Source organism: Callionymus lyra, chromosome 8 (genome assembly GCF_982586985.1).
Source record: "Callionymus lyra chromosome 8, fCalLyr1.hap1.1, whole genome shotgun sequence".
Taxonomy (NCBI): Eukaryota; Metazoa; Chordata; class Actinopteri; order Syngnathiformes; family Callionymidae; genus Callionymus; species Callionymus lyra.
Genome location: NC_141825.1, coordinates 23,625,107 through 23,647,606, shown reverse-complemented (window position 1 = coordinate 23,647,606; position 22,500 = coordinate 23,625,107). Strand labels below are relative to the sequence as shown.

The window sequence follows — 22,500 nt, the reverse complement described above, 5'->3', positions numbered from 1 at the left end:
TATATGTGTAGTATTGTCCAGTACTTGACTCTTGTGTTGTGATAGTGTAGTAACAAGTATATACGTGTAGTATTGTCGAGTACTTGACTCTGGTGTTGTGATAGTGTAGTAACAAGTATATATGTGTAGTATTGTCGAGTACTTGACTCTAGTGTTGTGATAGTGTAGGAACAAGTATATTTGTGTAGTATTGTAGTAAATTTTCTAAATTCATAATTGTTGGGTTCATTCAATCCTTCAGTAAAATCAAACCTTGCTTCATGAGTTCGTTCCTCTGCAGTCGAAGCTCCAGAACAATCGTCTCTAAACCTCTAAAGCTTCACTTAATTGCCAATTTAAAGTGACATTTGAGTGACGCCGTGTTTGCGGGTCGTTGACCTTCAGGCCGGCGCTGGTGAACCCGCTCAGGTGTTGGTTCTGAGTCTCTGGCGACCAGATCCAGTCCTCGCTCTGAGGCTTGACCTTCACTGAGCTGATCCCAGAATCCTCCCAGAAACTCTGAAGCTTTATGAAGAGAAGAATTGATGGAAGGAAATGATCTGCTGGAGTCACTGTATCCTCTCGTCCTCAGTCATCACGGGATTTCATTCTTCCTTTAGCTGCGGAGGACGTGATGACTGCTGCCATCTAGAGGACGGAGGTTTAATTGCAACAAGAAAATGAACAAACACAATTAATATTTCAAAGTTTATTGTAAGAAATGTTGATACAGTTTTGTCGGAATATTAACCATAAAAAACTATCGTAGAAATGAAACATGATGTCGACACAGTGTCGTGAAAAACATCGCGATTTTTAGATGTATCGTGTTTTCTTACAACTCTATGTGTGTCTGTGTGTGTGTCTGTGTGTTTGTCTGGTTGTGAGTGTGTGTCTGTGCATGTGTGTTGGTATATGTAAGTATGTTTGTCGGTGAGTTCCTGGGTGGGTGTGTGTATGTGTGGGTTTTGTAAAATTTAAAAAAGGTATGTTTTTCCATCACATTTTTCAGCAGTTTCTTTACCTGTGTTTGTGGGTCGCTCAAATACAATCAAGGGTCCTTGTTTGGCCCCCGAGCCACACATATTTAAAGTCTAATATTGCGTGATGTCATCAGAAGGCGTTTGTGGAGCAAGCAAACCACAGTGATGTGCGTGCTGCCCCCCACAGGCCGGAGTGAGTACTGAAGAGACAGAGCAGCGGCGCTGAACTGACCCACCTGAGGAGACCTGAGGAGCTGCTGACTGGGTTCACGGCACCAGAACCAAAGCAGGGGGGGGGGGTCCGTGGAGGGGGAGGGGGGTTGCTATGGGGGTCGGGGGGGGGGGGGCACAGACAGGTCATTAACTGCCGCAACACTCTACTGCGAGGAGGTGTGAGGATGAGGCATCTCCGGGGGGAGTCAAGGGTGTTCCTCCGCTGCCATGGCAACAGCAAGTTGAAGAACAGAAGATGCGGTAACCGCGGCAACCCACCAGTGGGGAGGTTGTAGTTGTGGCGATACGATGCAAAATATAGTGATACTGTAGTAACAAGTATATATGTGTAGTATTGTCCAGTACTTGACTCTGGTGTTGTGATAGTGTAGTAACAAGTATATATGTGTAGTATTGTCCAGTACTTGACTCTGGTGTTGTGATAGTGTAGTAACAAGTATATATGTGTAGTATTGTCCAGTACTTGACTCTGGTGTTGTGATAGTGTAGTAACAACAATATATGTGTAGTATTGTCCAGTACTTGACTCTGGTGTTGTGATAGTGTAGTAACAAGTGTATATATGTGTAGTATTGTCCAGTACTTGACTCTGGTGTTGTGATAGTGTAGTAACAAGTATATATGTGTAGTATTGTCCAGTACTTGACTCTGGTGTTGTGATAGTGTAGTAACAAGTATATATGTGTAGTATTGTCCAGTACTTGACTCTGGTGTTGTGATAGTGTAGTAACAAGTGTATATATGTGTAGTATTGTCCAGTACTTGACTCTGGTGTTGTGATACTGTAGTAACAAGTATATATGTGTAGTATTGTCCAGTACTTGACTCTGGTGTTGTGATAGTGTAGTAACAAGTGTATATATGTGTAGTATTGTCCAGTACTTGACTCTGGTCTTGTCATAGTGTAGTAACAAGTATATATGTGTAGTATTGTCCAGTACTTGACTCTGGTGTTGTGATAGTGTAGTAACAAGTGTATATATGTGTAGTATTGTCCAGTACTTGACTCTGGTGTTGTGATAGTGTAGTAACAAGTATATATGTGTAGTATTGTCGAGTACTTGATTCTGGTGTTGTGATAGTGTATTAACAAGTATATATGTGTAGTATTGTCCAGTACTTGACTCTGGTGTTGTGATAGTGTAGTAACAAGTGTATATATGTGTAGTATTGTCCAGTACTTGACTCTGGTGTTGTGATAGTGTAGTAACAAGTATATATGTGTAGTATTGTCGAGTACTTGATTCTGGTGTTGTGATAGTGTATTAACAAGTATATATGTGTAGTATTGTCCAGTACTTGACTCTGGTGTTGTGATAGTGTAGTAACAAGTATATATATATATATATATATATATATATATATATATATATATAGTTTTACATCTGTTGTGACGTATCATTAAATTTTTCAATGAAAACAAATCCAAACTTTCAGAAATTATTTAATTAAATTTTTTAACAAATAATTTGATGCTTGAATAAATAGTCACACAATTAAAAATAAATCGTCGTGCGACTCTCACAGGAGTCGTCTTCAGTTTTATTAAACAGAAAAACAACTTCCTGCTGTGTAAAAAAAAAGTAGGTCATTTATGCCTGGGGTCTAAGGTTAGTGGAGAGTCATAATGGTGGGTCAGAGGGTGAGAATTGAACCGTCATCTGACGTGAAACAAAGTTTGTTTGTGTTGTTGGTAGTAGTTGCGCTGGTGATAGTTGTGTGTCTTTTGTCACAGTAGTTGTGTGTAGTACTGGAGAGTCACTAGTAGAAGTTGAAGAGTCAAAGTGAGTCTTTGAACATCTTTCAGGGACTCGTAGTTAAACTCGACAAAGACTCGTAACACTGACGGTGGTTCAGTTGCCATGGAGATGATTGACAGCTGTGATGATCAGAGCTTCATATGGATCTTGCTGCGACTGCTAATGTCTGCGGCTCCTCATGAACGTGAGTCGTGGTGATCGGGGTCTCGTGAAGCTGCAGGACCACTGCTGACATTTAGCTCCTCATTAACACTCTGTCGGCGCGTCGCCATGGAAACGCTTCAACGTTTAGTGTTTGACATTTTATGTCAATATCTTGAAGTTTTCAAAATTAAAATGAGAATCATTTGAATCGAGAACTGTTTGAATCACAAGTCGTTTGAATCAGATATAAGTTTTATATCTGTTGTGACGTAGTTTTATATATTTTTAGACATAGTTTTTTATCTGTTGTGATGTAGTTTTATATCTGTTTGGACATAGCTTTATATGTGTTGTGATGTATATTTATTTGTGTTGTAACGTAGTTTTATATAATTTGTGATGTTGTTTAGTTTTATGTCTGTTGTGATGTAGTTTTATATGTTGTGACGTAGTTTTATATGTGTTGTGATGTAGTTTTATATGTTGTGACGTAGTTATATATGTGTTGTGGCGTAGCTTTACATATTTTGTGACGTAGTTTTATATGTTGTGACGTAGTTTTATATTTGCTGTGACATAGTTATATATGTGTTGTGACGTAGCTTTATATATTTTGTGACGTAGTTTTATATATTTTGTGGCGTAGTTTACATCTGTTGTGATGTGGTTTTAGATCTGTTGTGACGTAGCTTTATATCTTTTTGTGATGTAGTTTTATGTGTGTTGTGATGTATTTTTATGTGTTGTGATGTAGTTGTATATGTGTTGTTATGTAGTTTTATATGTTGTGACGTAGTTTTATATGTGTTGTGATGTAGTTTTATATGTTGTGACGTAGCTTTATATATTTTGTGACGTAGTTTTATATATTTTGTGGCGTAGTTTACATCTGTTGTGACGTAGTTTTAGATCTGTTGTGACGTAGCTTTATATCTTTTTGTGATGTAGTTTTATGTGTGTTGTGATGTATTTTTATGTGTTGTGATGTAGTTTTATATGTGTTGTGACCACTAAAGGGCGTTCATAACTATCATAAGCACCACAGAGGTTGCAAACCAGTTTCTATTATATTGAAAATAAGGTGTTTTATTTGAAAAATAAATATATATATATATATATATTAAGTTCGTCTTTTCACATGTCAATATGCTCGTCACGGTCACATGACTCAATCTTCCGTCACATCTAGATGTTGCTCATCATCTCGTCCTCGTCCACTTTGATTGACAGCTTGTTTCTGACTGTATCTGCTCAGTGGAGATGATCATGTGACACGATCTGGCGAGAACACGGTTCTTCCTCCATCACGTCCATGAAGCCATTAGATTCACGTCTGCTCATGAGTGTTTGTGCAGACGAGGTCGGGGGGCGACGACGGTGGGAGTCGCACGACTATTATGGCCATTAGAACACATTAGCTGTCATTAGAAGCCCACACACCTCATCTGGACACCAACGTGCTGCGACAACAACCATTGTTATCATCGGGGGGTTGGGTTGGGGGTGTGGGGGGTCTGGTGGGGGTCTGGTGGGGGTCTTGGTTCCATGAGGCTCAGAGTCTCAGTGCGACTAAGATGGATGACATTTCAAATGTTGTGTATGAAGATAAAGTCGCTGTTGTAGACGATGAAGACGAAAGTGATTCATGGTTTGACAAAATGACAACAGAGTTAGCACTAGCTATGTAAGCTATGTTAGCTGTGTTAGCTATATTAGCTATGTTAGCTGTGTTAGCTATGGTAGCTATGTTAGCTATGTTAGCTATATTAGCTGTGTTAGCTATGTTAGCTGTGTTAGCTATGTTAGTTATGTTAGTTATGTTAGCTGTGTTAGCTATGGTAGCTATGTTAGCTATATAAGCTGTGTTAGCCATGTTAGCTGTGTTAGCTATGTTAGCTGTATTAGCTATGTTAGTTTTGTAAGCTATATTAGCTGTGTTAGCTGTGTTAGCTATATTAGCTATGTTAGCTATGTTAGCCATGTTGCTAACTAACACATCTGTCTCTGTCCAGGTGAGACAGAAAGTGACATGTCATTTCATTCATGTTTTCTTCTGTCCGCAACACGCTAAAATCATGTGTGTGTGCGTGTGTATGTATGTGTGTTTGTGTATATTTGTGTGTGTAGATATGTGTGTGTGTTGCTCTGATTGATGAGAAACAAGAATGATTCTCACAGAAATGTCTGTGATTGTTTTTTCTTCCCATCCATCATCATAAGCAACTCACACATATATACACACACATATACACACTCAAACATATACACACACACATATATAAACACATACATACACACATATATACAAACACATATACAAACACATATACACACTCACACATATGCATACACACATATGTAAACACACATATACACACACATACATACACACATATATACAAACACATATACATACTCACACATATGCATACACACATATATACACACACATATACACACTCACACATATATAAACACACATACACACACAAATGCAAGCACACATGTACACACACATATATATACACATTCACAAACATACACACACACGTACACATAAAAATACACACACATACACACTCACGCACACACACCCACAAACAAATGCACACACACACACTCACACAAACACACACACACACACAGATATATACAGGTTATACACACAACCATGCACATAGTTGTGTGTACCAGCCTATATTCTCCAACTGTGTGTGTGTAACTGTGTGAGGGGGGTCACTTCCCCCCGTCTTGTTGCTATGACAACCCATCATATAGTTCCCAAAAATAATTCCGAGCTGCAACAGAGAAGCTTCTGAAGAAACTGAGAATATTCTGGACGTAGATAATGTTGTGTGTCTGTGAGTGTTGAAGTCATGTTGTCGTCACATCAACCGTAGTGTGTAGTTTGTATGATCACATGATGCCTGTAAACACTCTGGTTTCCTCTCAAAACATCTATTACACTAGTGTAAACCAGATATGACCCAGTGTTACATTGTGTAGATGATATCTTACTATTGTGTAGATGATATCTTACTATTGTGTAGATGATATCTTAATATTGTGTAGATGATATCTTACTATTGTGTAGATCATATCTTACTATTGTGTAGATGATATCTTACTATTGTGTAGATGATATCTTACTATTGTGTAGATGATATCTTACTATTGTGTAGTTGATATCTTACTATTGTGTAGATTATATCTTAGTATTGTGTAGATGATATCTTAGTATTGTGTAGATGATATCTTACTGTTGTGTAGATGATATCTTACTGTTGTGTAGATGATATTTTACTATTGTGTAGATGATATCTTACTATTGTGTAGTTGATATCTTACTATTGTGTAGTTGATATCTTACTATTGTGTAGATGATATCTTAGTATTGTGTAGATGATATCTTACTATTGTGTAGATGATATCTTACTATTGTGTAGTTTATCTTACTATTGTGTAGATGATATCTTACTATTGTGTAGATGATATCTTACTGTTGTGTAGATGATATCTTACTATTGTGTAGATGATATCTTACTATTGTGTAGATGATATCTTAGTATTGTGTAGATGATATCTTACTATTGTGTAGATGATATCTTACTGTTGTGTAGATGATATCTTAATATTGTGTAGATGATATTTTACTGTTGTGTAGATGATATCTTACTGTTGTGTAGATGATATTTTACTATTGTGTAGTTGATATCTTACTATTGTGTAGATTATATCTTGGTATTGTGTAGATGATATCTTAGTATTGTGTAGATGATATCTTACTATTGTGTAGTTGATATCTTACTATTGTGTAGATGATATCTTACTATTGTGAAGATGATATCGTTGTATTGTGTGATTAATATATTAGTATTGTCTTGTAAGTATTGCGTTGATGACTATTAATGTTGCGTTGGTGATGTTTTGATGATGTGTTGATTATTGTGTTGATAATGTGTCGATATTATACTGATATTTTGGTAATGATGTGTTGTTTATTGTGTTGATGATGTGTTTATTATTGTGTTGATGATGTGTTGATATTTTGGTAATGATGTGTTGGTTATGGTGTTGATTATTGTCTTGATATTTTGGTAATGATGTGTTGGTTATTAACACATTTTAACAAGTGAACCTTCCGTAACAACAAACCTTTAAATACATTTACAAACATACGTATATACTGTAGATATGTATAAAATTATTATTTAAAAATATATATTTTAAATATAGGAATAAATATCTATTATTTTATTACTTTGGTTGTTCACATATTTCGTTCATGTAAATGATCTTTGAGTTTAATTAACATAAATTGAATAATATAAATCAAATAAACTCTTATAGGTTATTTTTCTTATTGTCGTGTCAGAATTACACTTTATTCACTTCTCCCACGATTTGATCTTATTTAAACTACTTTTCTCTTCTTTTTCTTCATCATTTCTGTCTTTTAAGTAAGTGGTTGAATGGACACTTCAGTGATGTGTTCAGGGACACTCGGTTTGGAGGTGACGTCCGTGTGGGAGGAAAATTGTTGCTTTTATTCAATGAGAGCCGTGGGAGGCGGACGAGCGGGAATCGAACCTTCAGCCTCTGCTGAATCAAGAGGTTTGTCTGGCGACAGCTGCGTAATCACCGCCTGCGTCCACTTCGTTTCCCTCGCCTGTAATTTTCCGAGCCGGAGACGACGGCGATGTTTCTCCTCGTGTCGGACTGAAGGGTTTTTCTGCGAACATGATTGCAGGAGGTGTTTGTTGCAGTTAATGAAGGATTAAACATGTCATCAGTCACCGCCGGTTCTACTCCGAGTCTCTCCGGGACGACTGAGCTTCTCCTCCGATGCCTTCTTCAGCAAATGCTTGTTGTGATGACGTGGTCGGTTTCCGGCGACAAAAACGCCTCTCAAGGGGGTCTAAAGTTAGTGGAGAGTCTGAACTTTTATATGATGTCGAAGAGAAACATGTTTCGTGTTTCTAAAGCTCACTAGTTTTATTATGAATTAATCTTTCAATATTTACTGTATTTTCTATCTTTTCTAACACATTCTTTCCTTATTTCCTTATTTAATTGTCCTTATTTAAATCCAAAGTGCAAGTTAATATTTTGACATTAAACGTAAATAAAAATCTGTCATTAAGAAAAAACTATTTTATCGACAGAAATCTTGTCAATAAAATATTATTTTTCAATTATCTTCTTTAATAAAAAGGAGAAAAAAAACATTGTATCTAAGGAAATTATCATTTTATTATACATTTCTAATTTGTATTGCCTCACAACAGAGCCATGAGCCCCCTGATCAATCTTCTTCTTCTTCATGAACTCTCTGAACACTTTTGTTTCTGGCTCCCTCTACTGTTAGAACAATGTAAATGCAACGTCGTGAAAACCAGAGTATGCGACGATGTGCATTTGTACGTAGACCATGGAAAAGCTTTTGTCCGGTTGTTTTCTCTTTTTGAAACCTAGTAAAGCTCTCACAATACTTAAGCTGTGATGGAAATGAATGCAACCGCCTCCTCCAAACCGTTTGCTGTAAAGCAGTTTAGTGGTCACGTTGTGTCAATGTGTTACGTACTGTTGCTTTAAGAGATGATTTCCAGGTCAAGCCGAAAAATGAGACGAGTGTCTCCTTTCAACGTCACAGAAAGTCAATTATTTGTGGAGGAAAAGCCCTTTTCTGCTCGACATGTATAATTTGTGAGTCTTCTGTTGCATAGAAAATGGGTTAAACCAGCATGTGGCTTTCCCTGTGTGTGTGTGTGTGTGTGTGCGTGTAGGTGCGAGTGTGTGTGCGTGTGTGTTTGAGTGTGAGTGTGTGAGGCAGGAGTATTCCTGAGTGGGTCTGAACGGACGAGCTGCTCACAGTTAATTGGGTCAGTGTTGAATTAAACACCAGCCTCTGCTTTCACGAGGTTCACTGCTGCGTCTGAAGGTTAGCAACAGTCGCGGCGTCGAGCCGGACGACGCCGAGACTAGAAGTGGCATTTTAGACAAACAAGCCATGTGTGGGAAAGGTTATCCTGAGTAGAAAAGAGAGAGAGAGTGAGACAGAAGGGGAGTGGGACAGGGGGAGAGTGAGACAGAGGGAGACAGAGAGAGAGTAACACAGGGGTAGAGTGAGACAGAGAGTGAGACAGAGGGAGAGTAACACAGGGGGAGAGTGAGACAGAGGGAGACAGAGAGAGAGTAACACAGGGGGAGAGTGAGACAGAGGGAGACAGAGGGAGAGTAACACAGGGGTAGAGTGAGACAGAGAGTGAGACAGAGGGAGAGTAACACAGGGGTAGAGTGAGACAGAGAGTAAGACAGAGGGAGAGTAACACAGGGGTAGAGTGAGACAGAGAGTGAGTGAGACAGAGGAAGAGTGGGACAGAGAGAGAGTGAGAGAGTGAGACAGAGAGTGAGAAAGTGGGAGAGTGAGGCATGGAGTGTGACAGAGGGAGAGTGAGACAGAGGGCCAGTAAGACAGGGGGAGAGGGAGACAGAGAGAGCGTGAGAAAGTGGGAGAGTGAGACAGAGAGTGAGACAGAGGGAGAGTAACACAGGGGTAGAGTGAGACAGAGAGTGAGACAGAGGGAGAGTAACACAGGGGTAGAGTGAGACAGAGAGTGAGACAGAGGGAGAGTAACACAGGGGTAGAGTGAGACAGAGAGTGAGACAGAGGGAGAGTAACACAGGGGGAGAGGGAGACAGAGAGAGCGTGAGAAAGTGGGAGAGTGAGACAGAGAGTGAGACAGAGGGAGAGTAACACAGGGGTAGAGTGAGACAGAGAGTGAGACAGAGGGAGAGTAACACAGGGGTAGAGTGAGACAGAGAGTGAGACAGAGGGAGAGTAACACAGGGGTAGAGTGAGACAGAGAGTGAGACAGAGGGAGAGTAACACAGGGGTAGAGTGAGACAGAGGGAGAGTGAGACAGAGGAAGAGTGGGACAGAGAGAGAGTGAGAGAGTGAGAAAGTGGGAGAGTGAGTCAGAGAGTGTGACAGAGGGAGAGTGAGACAGAGGGCCAGTAAGACAGGGGGAGAGGGAGACAGAGAGAGCGTGAGAAAGTTGGAGAGTGAGACAGAGGGATAGTGAAACAGAGGAAGTGAACTTGAGACAGAGAGAAAGAGTGGGACAGAGGGAGAGTGAGACAGTGAGTGAGACAGAGGGACGGTAACACAGGGGGAGAGTGAGACAGAGGAAGACAGAGAGAGAGTGAGAAAGTGGGAGAGTGAGACAGAGTGTGACAGAGGGATAGTGAGACAGAGGAAGTGAACGTGAGACAGAGAGAAAGAGTGGGACAGAGGGAGAGTGAGACAGAGGAAGTGAACGTGAGACAGAGAGAAAGAGTGTGACAGAGGGAGAGTGAGACAGAGGAAGTGAACGTGAGACAGAGAGAAAGAGTGGGACAGAGGGAGAGTGAGACAGTGAGAGTTAGACAGGGATAGTTAGACAAAGAGAGAGTGAGACAGAGAGTGGGACAAAGTGAGAATGAGACAGAGGGAGACTGAGGGAGAGTGAGTGAGGAACAACGTGAAAGAAAGTGAGACAGAATCTGAGTGAGAGAGAAAGAGACATTGAATGAGATACAGAGAGATAATTACACAAAGCGAGGGAGAGAGACACAGAGAGAGGTTGAGAGTCAGTGATACAGAGAGAGTGATACCAAAACTGGTAAGAGTGAAACAAAAAGAGTGAGAAAGGGGGAGTTATACAAAAGACATTCAAACAGAGAGCGTTAGACAAAAAGAGAGTAAGAAGAAGAGTCATTATGAGACAAAAAGAGTGAGACGGAGAGAATAAGACTTAAAATGAGACACAAAGTGATAATGAGACAAACAGACTGTGTTACAACAAAAGTGAGACAAAGACAGTGAGACGAAAGACAGTCGAATAGGGAGAGTGAGAGTGAATCAAAAACAGAGCGAGACAGAGTAAAATCAGACAGAAGGAAAGTGAGACACACATAAAGACTGAGAGTGATAGAACGAGAGAGTGATAGAACGAGAAAGTGATAGAATGAGAGAGTGATAGAACGAGAGAGTGATAGAACGAGAAAGTGATAGAACGAGAGAGTGATAGAACGAGAGAGTGATAGAACGAGAGAGTGATAGAACGAGAGAGGGATAGAACGAGAGAGTGATAGAACGAGAGAATGATAGAACGAGAGAGGGATAGAACGAGAGAGTGACAGAACGAGAGAGTGACAGAACGAGAGGGTGACAGAACGATAGGGTGATAGAACGAGAGAGTGATAGAACGAGAGAGGGATAGAACGAGAGAGTGATAGAACGAGAGAGGGATAGAACGAGAGAGTGATAGAACGAGAGAGTGATAGGACGAGAGAGTGATAGAACGAGAGAGTGAAAGAACGAGAGAGGGATAGAACGAGAGAGTGATAGAACGAGAGAGTGATAGAACGAGAGAGTGATAGAACGAGAAAGTGATAGAACGAGAGAGTGACAGAACGAGAGAGTGACAGAACGATAGAGTGATAGAACGAGAGAGTGATAGAACGAGAGAGTGATAGAACGAGAGAGTGATAGAACGATAGAGTGATAGAATGAGAGAATGATAGAACTAGAGAGTGATAGAACGAGAGAATGATAGAAAGAGAGAGTGATAGAACGAGAGAGTGATAGAACAAGAGAATGATAGAACGAGAGAGTGATTGATAGAAAGAGAGAGTGATAGAAAGAGAGAGCGATAGAACGAGAGAACGAGAGAGAGATAGAACGAGAGAATGATAGAACGAGAGAGTGATAGAACGAGAGAGTGATAGAACGATAGAGTGATAGAACGAGAGAATGATAGAAAGAGAGAATGATAGAACGAGAGAGTGATAGAACGAGAGAATGATAGAAAGAGAGAGTGATAGAACGAGAGAGTGATAGAACAAGAGAATGATAGAATGAGAGAGTGATTGATAGAAAGAGAGAGTGATAGAAAGAGAGAGCGATAGAACGAGAGAACGAGAGAGAGATAGAACGAGAGAATGATAGAACGAGAGAGTGATAGAACGAGAGAGTGATAGAAAGAGAGAGCGATAGAACGAGAGAACGAGAGAGAGATAGAACGAGAGAATGATAGAAGGAGAGAGTGATAGAACGAGAGAGTGATAGAACGAGAGAGTGATAGAAAGAGAGAGCGATAGAACGAGAGAACGAGAGAGTGATAGAACGAGAGAATGATAGAACGAGAGAATGATAGAACGAGAGAATGATAGAACGAGAGAGTGATAGAACGAGAGAGTGATAGAACGAGAGAGTGATAGAAAGAGAGAGCGATAGAACGAGAGAACGAGAGAGTGATAGAACGAGAGAATGATAGAACGAGAGAATGATAGAACGAGAGAATGATAGAACGAGAGAGTGATAGAACGAGAGAATGATAGAACGAGAGAGTGATAGAACGAGAGAATGATAGAACGAGAGAGTGATAGAACGAGAGAGTGAGACAGGCGATTCAGCTCTTGATGTTCAGTTGATGGAACAAGAGTTCTTGTGAGGAGTGATGATTGTGAGACACACCAGCTTCATGAGGGACAGAATCTCAGATCCTGGACCAGTCCAGGTGTCCAGGGATGATTCCACTCACACCAGCCCCTGCTGGCCTCCCGGTGCACTGCAGGCGTCCCACCACTGGACCCGCTGACTCCCTCAGACACTCTCGAGGACTCACTCACTCTCGGAGAGAATTAATATTTGATATCTCAGCTCTGCGTCATGTGGTGAGACAGGCAGGCGTGGTGGAGTCAGACCAGCCACTCCCACTGCAGACCCCGGAGTCCATCACACAGTCTCTCCAGACCTGCACCGGCTCATGAATCTCACGCCACCATTCATTCCCGTCACTCAGCGAAGCTATTTTAGCTCCGGCTGATGTCACTTCCTGTTCTGCTGCACACTTACGTACGGACATGTTTTTTCCCATGATTCATCTTGAGCGGCGTGTAACATGAACGGTTATATCTAAGAGTCCGAGAGACTTCAACGTGAACTACTCTGTGTCTGGACGAAGTTTTTGTTTTTGGCCTTTTACGTCCGCAAAGGCCAAAAAAATCTGAAAACTGTCAAAACTACTCCTTTATTATTAGAGCTACGATAGTGACTCTTTTTCTTCGTCTCATTCCAAGGACATTTTTTATTATTAGACAAGTTACAGCTTTTTAGAAGTCTCAAGTCTAATAACATTTTTGTCAATATTTTACGGCATCTGCGTATTTTTTTCAGAAAATGGCACGAAAAACAACAAACAACAATGACACAACTATCCTTTATAATCCATTTTAGCATTTTAAAGGGAAGATAGAATATTTAAAACATTATGACATTGCAATGACAGTTATTTCAGCTGATATTAGAAGTTATATTTTCTAATGCAATTGTAGAGTAACGCAATTAATAGCACTGTTATCCACTAGCTAAGCTAGCACTGTTAGCCACTAGCTAAGCTAGCACTTTTAACCACTTCCTAAGCTAGCACTGTTTGCCACTAGCTGAGCTAGCAATTTTAGCCACTAGCTAAGCTAACACTGTTAACCACTAGCTAAGCTAGCACTGTTAACCACTTCCTAAGCTAGCACTGTTAGCCACTAGCTAAGCTAGCACTGTTAACCACTTCCTAAGCTAGCACTGTTTGCCACTAGCTGAGCTAGCACTTTTAGCCACTAGCTAAGCTAGCACTGTTAACCACTAGCTAAGCTAGCACTGTTAGCCACTAGCTAAGCTAGCACTGTTAGCCACTAGCTAAGCTAGCATTGTTAGCCACTAGCCAAGCTAGCACTGTTAGCCACGAGCTAAGCTAGCAGGTATAGCATTGAGTCTCAAATGTCCTTCACTTGACATTCCAGTGGAAAACTCACTTCATCGTAACACTTTCTATCATGTGTGACGTCCGTCAAATACTATCTTACTACTAGGTGTGTTGGAAAGTAAAGACATCCCGATTTTATTTTTCATGATATCGTATCGATATTCGAGAGAACTTTATTGATTATTTGAAAATAATAAATAGATAAAATTGTAATTTTCTTCTTACATTATATATTACATTACATATCCCGGCAATGACTGAGGACGAGAGGATACAGTGGAGTCCATCATCTTTTAAAGCTGATTTTTATTACATATTTTGGTTTGAAAACAAATGAAAGCAGTTACAGCTTCGTCAAGAGTCATGTGGTCTGTAAATACTGCAACACCAGAGTCAAGTACTGGACAATACTACACATATATACTTGTTACTACACTATCACAACACCAGAGTCAAGTACTCAACAATACTACACATATATACTTGTTACTACACTATCACAACACCAGAGTCAAGTACTGGATAATACTACACATATATCCTACACACTTACTACAGTATCACTATATATCATATCTATCACCACTGTATCATGATACGTATCGTATCGCCAGATTCTTTCTAATACACACTTCTACCAACTACCAACAAGAGCAAATTCATCAAACTGCTGGAGACCTTGGCTCCTGCACGGCTTTAACTCATCTGCTGTGATGTGACTTAAAGAAACGGTGTGTTTGTAACAGAACATGGAAGTGTTACCGGGTGCTAAATTTAACCTCAGCTAGCACTGTTAGCCACTAGCTAAGCTAGCACTGTTAGCCACTAGCTAAGATACCACTGTTAGCCACTAGCTAAGCTAGCAGGTATAGCATTTTGTATGAATGCTAATTCTATGAGCGACTCTGAGTCACAACAACAAGATGGATCACAGCAGCGTCGGAGCTTTACACGAGAAATAAATCACTTCAGCGGCTTATTTATTATCATCTCCGAGGACCCGCGGCGTCGACGTGTAATCTGCGCGGCGAGCCGGGAATAAAGTGCCGAGACAGACAGAAGGTTTTGTTGTGACCGAGACTCGCCGCCAGATTGATTTCACAGCCAGGCGAGCGATCCCAGCGAGCAGGAAGTCACAATAAGAATCGTGCAACCGGTGTTTGTCGAACGGGGCGACACGTGTTCGCGACCACATGACCTTTTCCCGCCCGATGAACGGGCCCCGGAGGAGTTTTCACGGCACGTCCACTCAAATGTCACCTCGATAAAGAGATCAAGTGGCGGCGAGCGGGAGCGTTTAGCGGGACCAGGACAGGTGTCGTGAGATTGAACTAGAGGAGCGACCGGAGTCCAGAGTCGACGGAGAGGATTCTATTACCACCGCGTCTGAGGATGAGTGTTCGTCCTCCTCGCTCCATCCAGGGATTAGAAAACTGCGTTGGATTACACAGGATCTGTTCAGCAGCTTGAAACTATTAGTCGGTCGTAGTAATTGTCGCACTTGTTGTCGGTTCCTTTCTCTATTGTGTTACCCAAAGTTTGAATTGTTCGCTATTCACTAGGAATGGAGAAAAACATGCTGTAAGAAACTATTGATACATTAAAATTTCGGGATAATTTTTCACTCGATGGCACCTTATTATATTTTTATGTACAAATGGCGTGAAAATGATCTCTGTTTGTTCATTTTTGTGTTGCAAATAATAGTCCATTCACTTGATGGCAGTAGTCGCTATGTTCTCCGCAGCTGAAGGAACAATTAAATCCTGCAAGATCCCGGTAATGACTGAGGACGAGAGGATACAGTGACTCCAGCAGCTTTTAAAGCTGATGTTTGGACATATTTTGGTTTCAAAACAAATGAAAGCAGTTACGACTTCATCAAGAGTCATGTGGTCTGTAAATACTACAACACCAGAGTCAAGTACTGGACAATACTACACATATATACTTGTTACTACAGTATCACAACACCAGAGTCAAGTACTGGACAATACTACACATATATACTTGTTACTACACTATCACAACACTAGAGTCAAGTACTCAACAATACTTCAAATATATACTTGTTACTGCAGTATCACTATACAGTACATGATATCATTGTCCCTGTTTTTTTTTATATGTATCAAAAGATTATTGCCGATACAAACACCTATTTACAAAGAGTACAAACTAATACTTATAAAGTTATATAATTTTTAAAACCTCTTAAGAAGGTTACAAAACCATAAACAAAGTCACAGGTATTCAGACTCATCGACCTGGTTGATGCTTCACTACTTACACCTCTAATCTGTCACTGATCTGCAAACTTCACAATATGACGGATCGAGATCTCAGCTGTTTGTCAGCAGGGTGAACAGGATGGGGCTCAGCAGCATGCTGATGAAGGTGGTGTTTTGGTAGTAGTATGGGCGACCATTGTTTAGGTCCAACAACTGTTTACTCGAGTCATTTATGGTTTTATGGTGTGCTGAAGTTCAAGGACCAGTTCAAGACCCTCACAGTTCACCAGCTTCATGTTCCATCTGTCCCGTAAGATGTTTAGATAATGTGAAGAAAGGATGACGTGTATCACAAAGAGCGTGTTCAAACTGTGCAGGTACAAAACTGGTCAAGAGCCTAAATGGTCCAATCAAAGGTGGGGTAGATGCCCCTCAAAGTATTGTGAACAAGCTGCGTTTTGATTCCAATGTTTCGGGGCCTTCCAAAGATAATGCTAACTGTTTTGGGAAGGCAGGCGGTAGAAGCGAGTTGAGCTTGAATGACATGTTACTATCCAATCATACTGAATGGAACATTTGTACAATATAGCACTTCATGTTCACAGGTTTACTCATTTACTGCACTTGAGGCGACTTTCGTGTACCTTTCAGGTACTTTTGTGTCATGAGGTAAAGTTGATTTACATGTAACATGAACCACAGCAATGCTAAATGCTAATGTTAGCATTCAAGAAGAAGCGACGTTCTGTTTTGACTTCCTGTAAGAAATGTTAACCTAAACTGACAGATTCAAATGTTCCGCATCATGTCGAGGCCGATCTTGACGAAGTGGTTTGTTTGTTTCTTCCAGATGACGGTAAACTGTCTCTGGACGAGTTCCAGGCCTTCTTCTCGGACGGAATGCTCAACGAGGAGGAGCTGGAGAAGCTGTTCCACACCATCGACTCCGATAACACCAGGTCTGCATGAGTGGCTTGTTGTGGCGCCGGTTTGTTCAACACTTTCAAATCACCGTCGCAGTATTCACTTCCTGGTCCGACCAGGTGGTCCTGTAGCACCTCTGGAGGACCACAATAGCTCAGAAGAAAAGTCATGGAATCAAAACTTAATAAATTAGTAGAAACAAATTTGATCAGTGAAAGTTGATTTAATTTATTTTTTATTAACTATGCAAATCTTTCATTTATTTTATTATTCTTTAGAAAACAGTATAATTATTAAAATACCTGTTAAAAGGAGACCATTTTATGCATGTATTTCAGTAAAATATGGAAGAATTACAATAAATTAAAATGTCAAAAGACAAAAGTAGACATATCTGAAATAGTTAAAATATAATAATGATAATAATAATAATAATTATTATTATAACTATATCTAAATTTGATCAGTATTGTCTTATTATTAGCTGGTAAGAAATAGACCAAGAATTTGAAAAAAAGAAATATATATACATAAAATACACAAAAGAATACACACACACAGACTTTAGTTGTTTATTTTAAATTAAATTACCAAAAATACTAATAAAAAAAAAAATATATATAAAATAGAGTTGATATATTTATTTATTTAAAATACAGTAATAAGATATTGTCAATACAAATATAATAAATAAAACATTTAAAACATAATGAATTACGGACAAAAATTGTTGTATTTTTTGCATCAACAATAATAATAATATTGAACATTTTGTTTTCCAAGAAAACAAACTTTTACGTAAAGTTCATGTACAAAAAACTAAGGAACATAGAAGAACCACTGAATGCGATGGCGCCGCCCTGGTGGCTCCTCCCACCCCACGATGGCTTCACACTCACTGCAGAACTTTCTTTTCATTAGAATGATGTAGATCCGTCAGCATTATCCTGCGAGAACAGATAACGGCCATCGATTGTTGCGAGTAAAAAAGAGCAAATGACAGAGTAAGCGTTTCCTGTGTGGCTGATGGATGGATGGAGGAGGCGTAGGACGAGGGGTCGGGGGTTCATCCACGTCATGCACCGGCTTCCTCTCGTCTCAGTCCATCACACCGGGATTTTGTTTCCTCCTTGTTACCGTCAACTTCACCCGCCTGTCGTCCTCCTGCCGCCGCTCTGCCCATCATCCCCGTCGCTGTGGCCCACGAGCCACTTTCAGCTCCGTCGCTTCGTTTACTCGCTTTCTTTTTTTTCTTCTTCTCTCTTGGAAATCCATTTATTTCTCCAGAGGGCAGACGTCAGATCAGATAGACCTTCTTTGTTTCTTACAGTTCTCAGTTATAATACCTTCATCCTGGATTTTTGTTTTTGAACAAGATGAAAAAAACATACATTTTTCACAAACACAACTTTTAATCAGAACATATTTATTGCCAGTATTGATTCGTCCTCGTGGCTTGAAGATCCTGCGGTGATGCAAGACCAGTCAATCAATTTCTCCGCTGATTGGATAATCCACTGCGGTCTGTTCCTGTCTCTGACTGTTGCAGCAGAGTACCACACGGTGATGGAGGTCAACTACACCAGCATAGTCCTTGGGAGGTGGTATTTCCTCAGCTGGCGCAGGAAGTCCATCGGCTTCTAAGCCCTCTTTACGATAAGACGGATGTTAGTCTCCACTTCAGGTCTCAAGTGAAGACAACTGATGAAGACCCTCAACAATATCAACTGTTGAGCAGCAGAGGGGCAGATGGATGGGGAAGGCTGGAACTCTCTGGAAGTCTAAAATCCTCTCCACTGTCTTCTGAGCGTTGAGAGGTTCTTCTCACTCCAGTCGATCCACCTCCGATCCGTAGATGGACTCGTCTCCTTCTGAGGCATTGTGGTGTCCTCTGCGAACTTGAGGAGCTGGACAGAGGGATGCATTGAGGTGCAGCTGGTGTACCTGGAGAAGAGCAGTAATAAAGGAACACAGACTTAAGTGGTACCAGTGCTGCTGGTCCAGGAGTCTGGGAGATGTTTCCCCAGATGGAGCCTCTGCTTCCTGCCTGGTAGGAGGTCGATGATCCACCTGTTGGGCACATCTATCTGGAAGAGTTTGTCCTGGAGAGACGAGTCTGTTGAAGACTGAAGAAAAGTCCACGTAGAGGATCATGGCATACGATCCTGCTTTGAGCAGGTGCTGCCGTACGTAGTGTAGACCCAAGTGAAGAGCATCGTCATTGATCTGTTCGCTCTGTAGGCAAATGTCAATGGATCCATGAGGAGATCCATAATCCTTTTTAGGTGTGGTAGCACAAGAGACTTGAAACACTTAATGACCAATCGGTTGCGAGGGTTTCGTGGGGGAGTCCAGTTGATAATTGTGTATGGTGCTCCTGCCATGATGAAGTGCGGGGGATTTGTTTTTTGGCAGTGGTTGAATGCGCTATAGGTGGTTGTTGTGATTGTTGTCTACTGCTGGTCGAAGCGACTATATACTGTGTTCAGATCATCTGCCAAGATTGGGTTAATCAGTGGGAAAGGTATTTTCTTCCTTAAGTTCCTCTAATAAGATTCACAGGCATTAGCTGATTTCCTTCTCAGAAGCTTGTGTGGTTGTCTTCGTTTGCACTGATGGATCAGCAGTTTGGCTCTTACGAAAACAAGAGTATAGTGATCAATGAAGAATACCGATATATCAATATCAATATATATCAATCAGATCAAATATGTTGTTAGTTCAGTAGGTTGGACCAGATCGTGGCGGCATCTTGTGACTGAGAGTTTAAAAGTGTCTTCCTGTGAAGAGAGTGTTTCAGTCGCAGAGACATGGAGACGACTAGAGTTGATCTGAAGAGAGAATCTTTTTCTTGTTTCATCTTGATCTTCTGAAGGATCCAGTCCCTCTTCCCTGTGGTCACAACCACTGTAGGATCTGTGTTGAAGGTCACTGGCGACAAGAACATCTACGAGTGTCCTCAGTGCAGACAGAGCTTCAGAGAGAGACCTCTCCTGCAAAGGAACACCATGTTAGCAGAGTTAGAGGAGGAGCTGAAGAAGACTGGAACAGCTCCCGACCTCTGCTCTGCTAACCCTGAAGATGTAGCCTGTGAAAGACCTAAAAACTGTGGACTGATAGTCCTGGCATGCGAACTGAGTGAGGGGTTTGCATCGACAAAGACTTTCATCACAGGGTTCCCCGGTTTATGGCCCAAGCCCCCAGACCGTGGGTGGTAAGTGGTTCTGCCTGCACCAAACAAGCCAGACCCCCTGGCTCATGTGATGTGGTCTGATGTGGTGCCTCCTGTCGCGGAGAGTCAGGAGCCAGTGTTTTAGAATCTAAATGATGTTTGATTCGGGAAAAACAATACGCAACCTTTTCGTGGTGAATTGGAAAAAGCTCACCAATCACAGAGACGGCCGTCTCTATTTTTGTCTCGCAAATGGAAAATAGATCAAATCAGAGAACGTGGGTAAGTGGAAAAAAAACAACCCTGCATCTCTGCTCTATTACTTAAGGGCAGGGATGACATTCTAAACAGGACTGGCCTCCAGATCAGCTCACGCCAGGCTTGAGTCCGAGGCCTGTTTGCACGACACATCCCTTCAGAGAGTCCAGTCCAGAATCCCAGTTCACATAAAGCAATGTCTCTACCATCCTTCACGGAAGGAACCAACAGATACAAGGTCTTCCTCTTGCCCAAGTTGCCCAGTGATAATAGCGCCTAAGTACAGTCCATAAGCACCACGTGGAACATGTTTCCACCCTGGAGTCCTGGCTGGAGTACCCCTAGTAGTGCTCCATGGCAGAGGATCCTCTGTTTCTGAAGACCCAGCTAGACACACATCAGACTTCATCAATGTTGGTCCACTGGAACACATTTATCTCACTGTTTTTTAATGGTGTAACTTGTAGTTACAGAGTTTGAAGGTCAGAGCATGCATGAAGTAGAAACCCCAGGTTACATTTGAAACCATAGCTCTACGAATGGTGGTGATTCCTTGTTCATGCCCTCCACAAAAGACTATCATTATCAAAAAGAGTATCAATCATCCTTAGCGACGAGAAGCCATCCGTAGCAACAGCGTGTAGAGGGCGTCCCGCACAGTCGTAGAACCTTGGTTACGAGGGAACCTGTTGGTCGTCATTAGACGTCAACACTTTGAACTGTTCACATGCAATTATATTGACAACAAATATGAATGTTCATCAACACAAGCTCGATGTCACAACATACACCACTGCGAAAGTGTGACATGCCACACATGAAAATCACACACACACAGACGAACACATAAAAGTGTGTTCACGACAAGTTGCATCAACAATGAAATGCTTACACAAATTTGTGTCTGTGTGTACACGAGCCTCTCTCTGTTTGTTAACATGTTTGTGTGTGTGTGTGTGTGTGTGTTTCCATGTGTGTGTGTGTGTGTTTACATATGTGTGTGTGTGTGTGTGTACATGTATGTGTTTTTACATGTGTGTGTGTGTTTACATGTGTGTGTGTGTGTCCATGTTTGTGTATATGTGTGTGTGTGTGTCCATGTGTGTGTGTGTGTGTTTACATATGTGTGTGTGTGTGTGTGTGTGTGTACATGTATGTGTTTTTACATGTGTGTGTGTGTTTACATGTGTGTGTGAGTGTCCATGTTTGTGTATATATGTGTGTGTGTGTCCATGTGTGTGTGTGTGTGTATGTGTACGTGTGTGTGTGTGTTTACATGTGTGTGTGTGTGTACATGTGTGTGTGTGTTTACATGTGTGTGTTTGTGTTTGTGTGTCCATGTGTGTGTGTGTGTTTACATGTGTGTGCGTGCGTGCGTGCGTGTGTGTGTGTGTACATGTGTGTGTACGTTTGTGTGTTTACACATGTGTGTGTGTGTGTGTACGTGTGTGTGTTTACACATGTGTGTGTGTACATGTGTGTGTACATGTGTGTGTTTACACATGTGTGTGTGTGTGTACATGTGTGTGTTTACACATGTGTGTGTAAATGTCTGTGTGTACATGTGTGTGTTTACACATGTGTGTACGTGTGTGTGTGTGTGTACATGTGTGTGTGTGTACATGTGTGTGTACATGTGTGTGTTTACACATGTGTGTGTGTGTGTACATGTGTGTGTTTACACATGTGTGTGTATGTGTACGTGTGTGTACATGTGTGTGTTTACACATGTGTGTGTGTGTGTACATGTGTGTGTTTACACATATGTGTGTGTGTGTACGTGTGTGTGTACATGTGTGTGTACATGTGTGTGTTTACACATGTGTGTGTGTGTACGTGTGTGTGTACATGTGTGTGTACATGTGTGTGTTTACACATGTGTGTGTGTGTGTACATGTGTGTTTACACATGTGTGTGTGTGTGTACATGTGTGTGTCTCCTGATAAAACTTTCCTCCTCCTCTCACCTAACATCATCTTTCCTCCCTGACTGTGAATCTAACCGTTCCTC

At 41.1% G+C, this 22,500-nt stretch overlaps 1 protein-coding gene across 1 annotated transcript in view; it reads left to right on the top strand.

Annotated features, from left to right (window-relative positions):
- necab2 (N-terminal EF-hand calcium binding protein 2) overlaps positions 1 to 22,500 on the top strand; it is a 103,780-nt gene that overhangs the window by 8,199 nt on the left and 73,081 nt on the right. Inside the window, exon 3 of the mRNA XM_087797485.1 lies at positions 16,987 to 17,095. Coding sequence (XP_087653611.1) covers positions 16,987 to 17,095 — 109 coding nt within the window. The remainder of the gene's footprint in view (positions 1 to 16,986; positions 17,096 to 22,500) is intronic.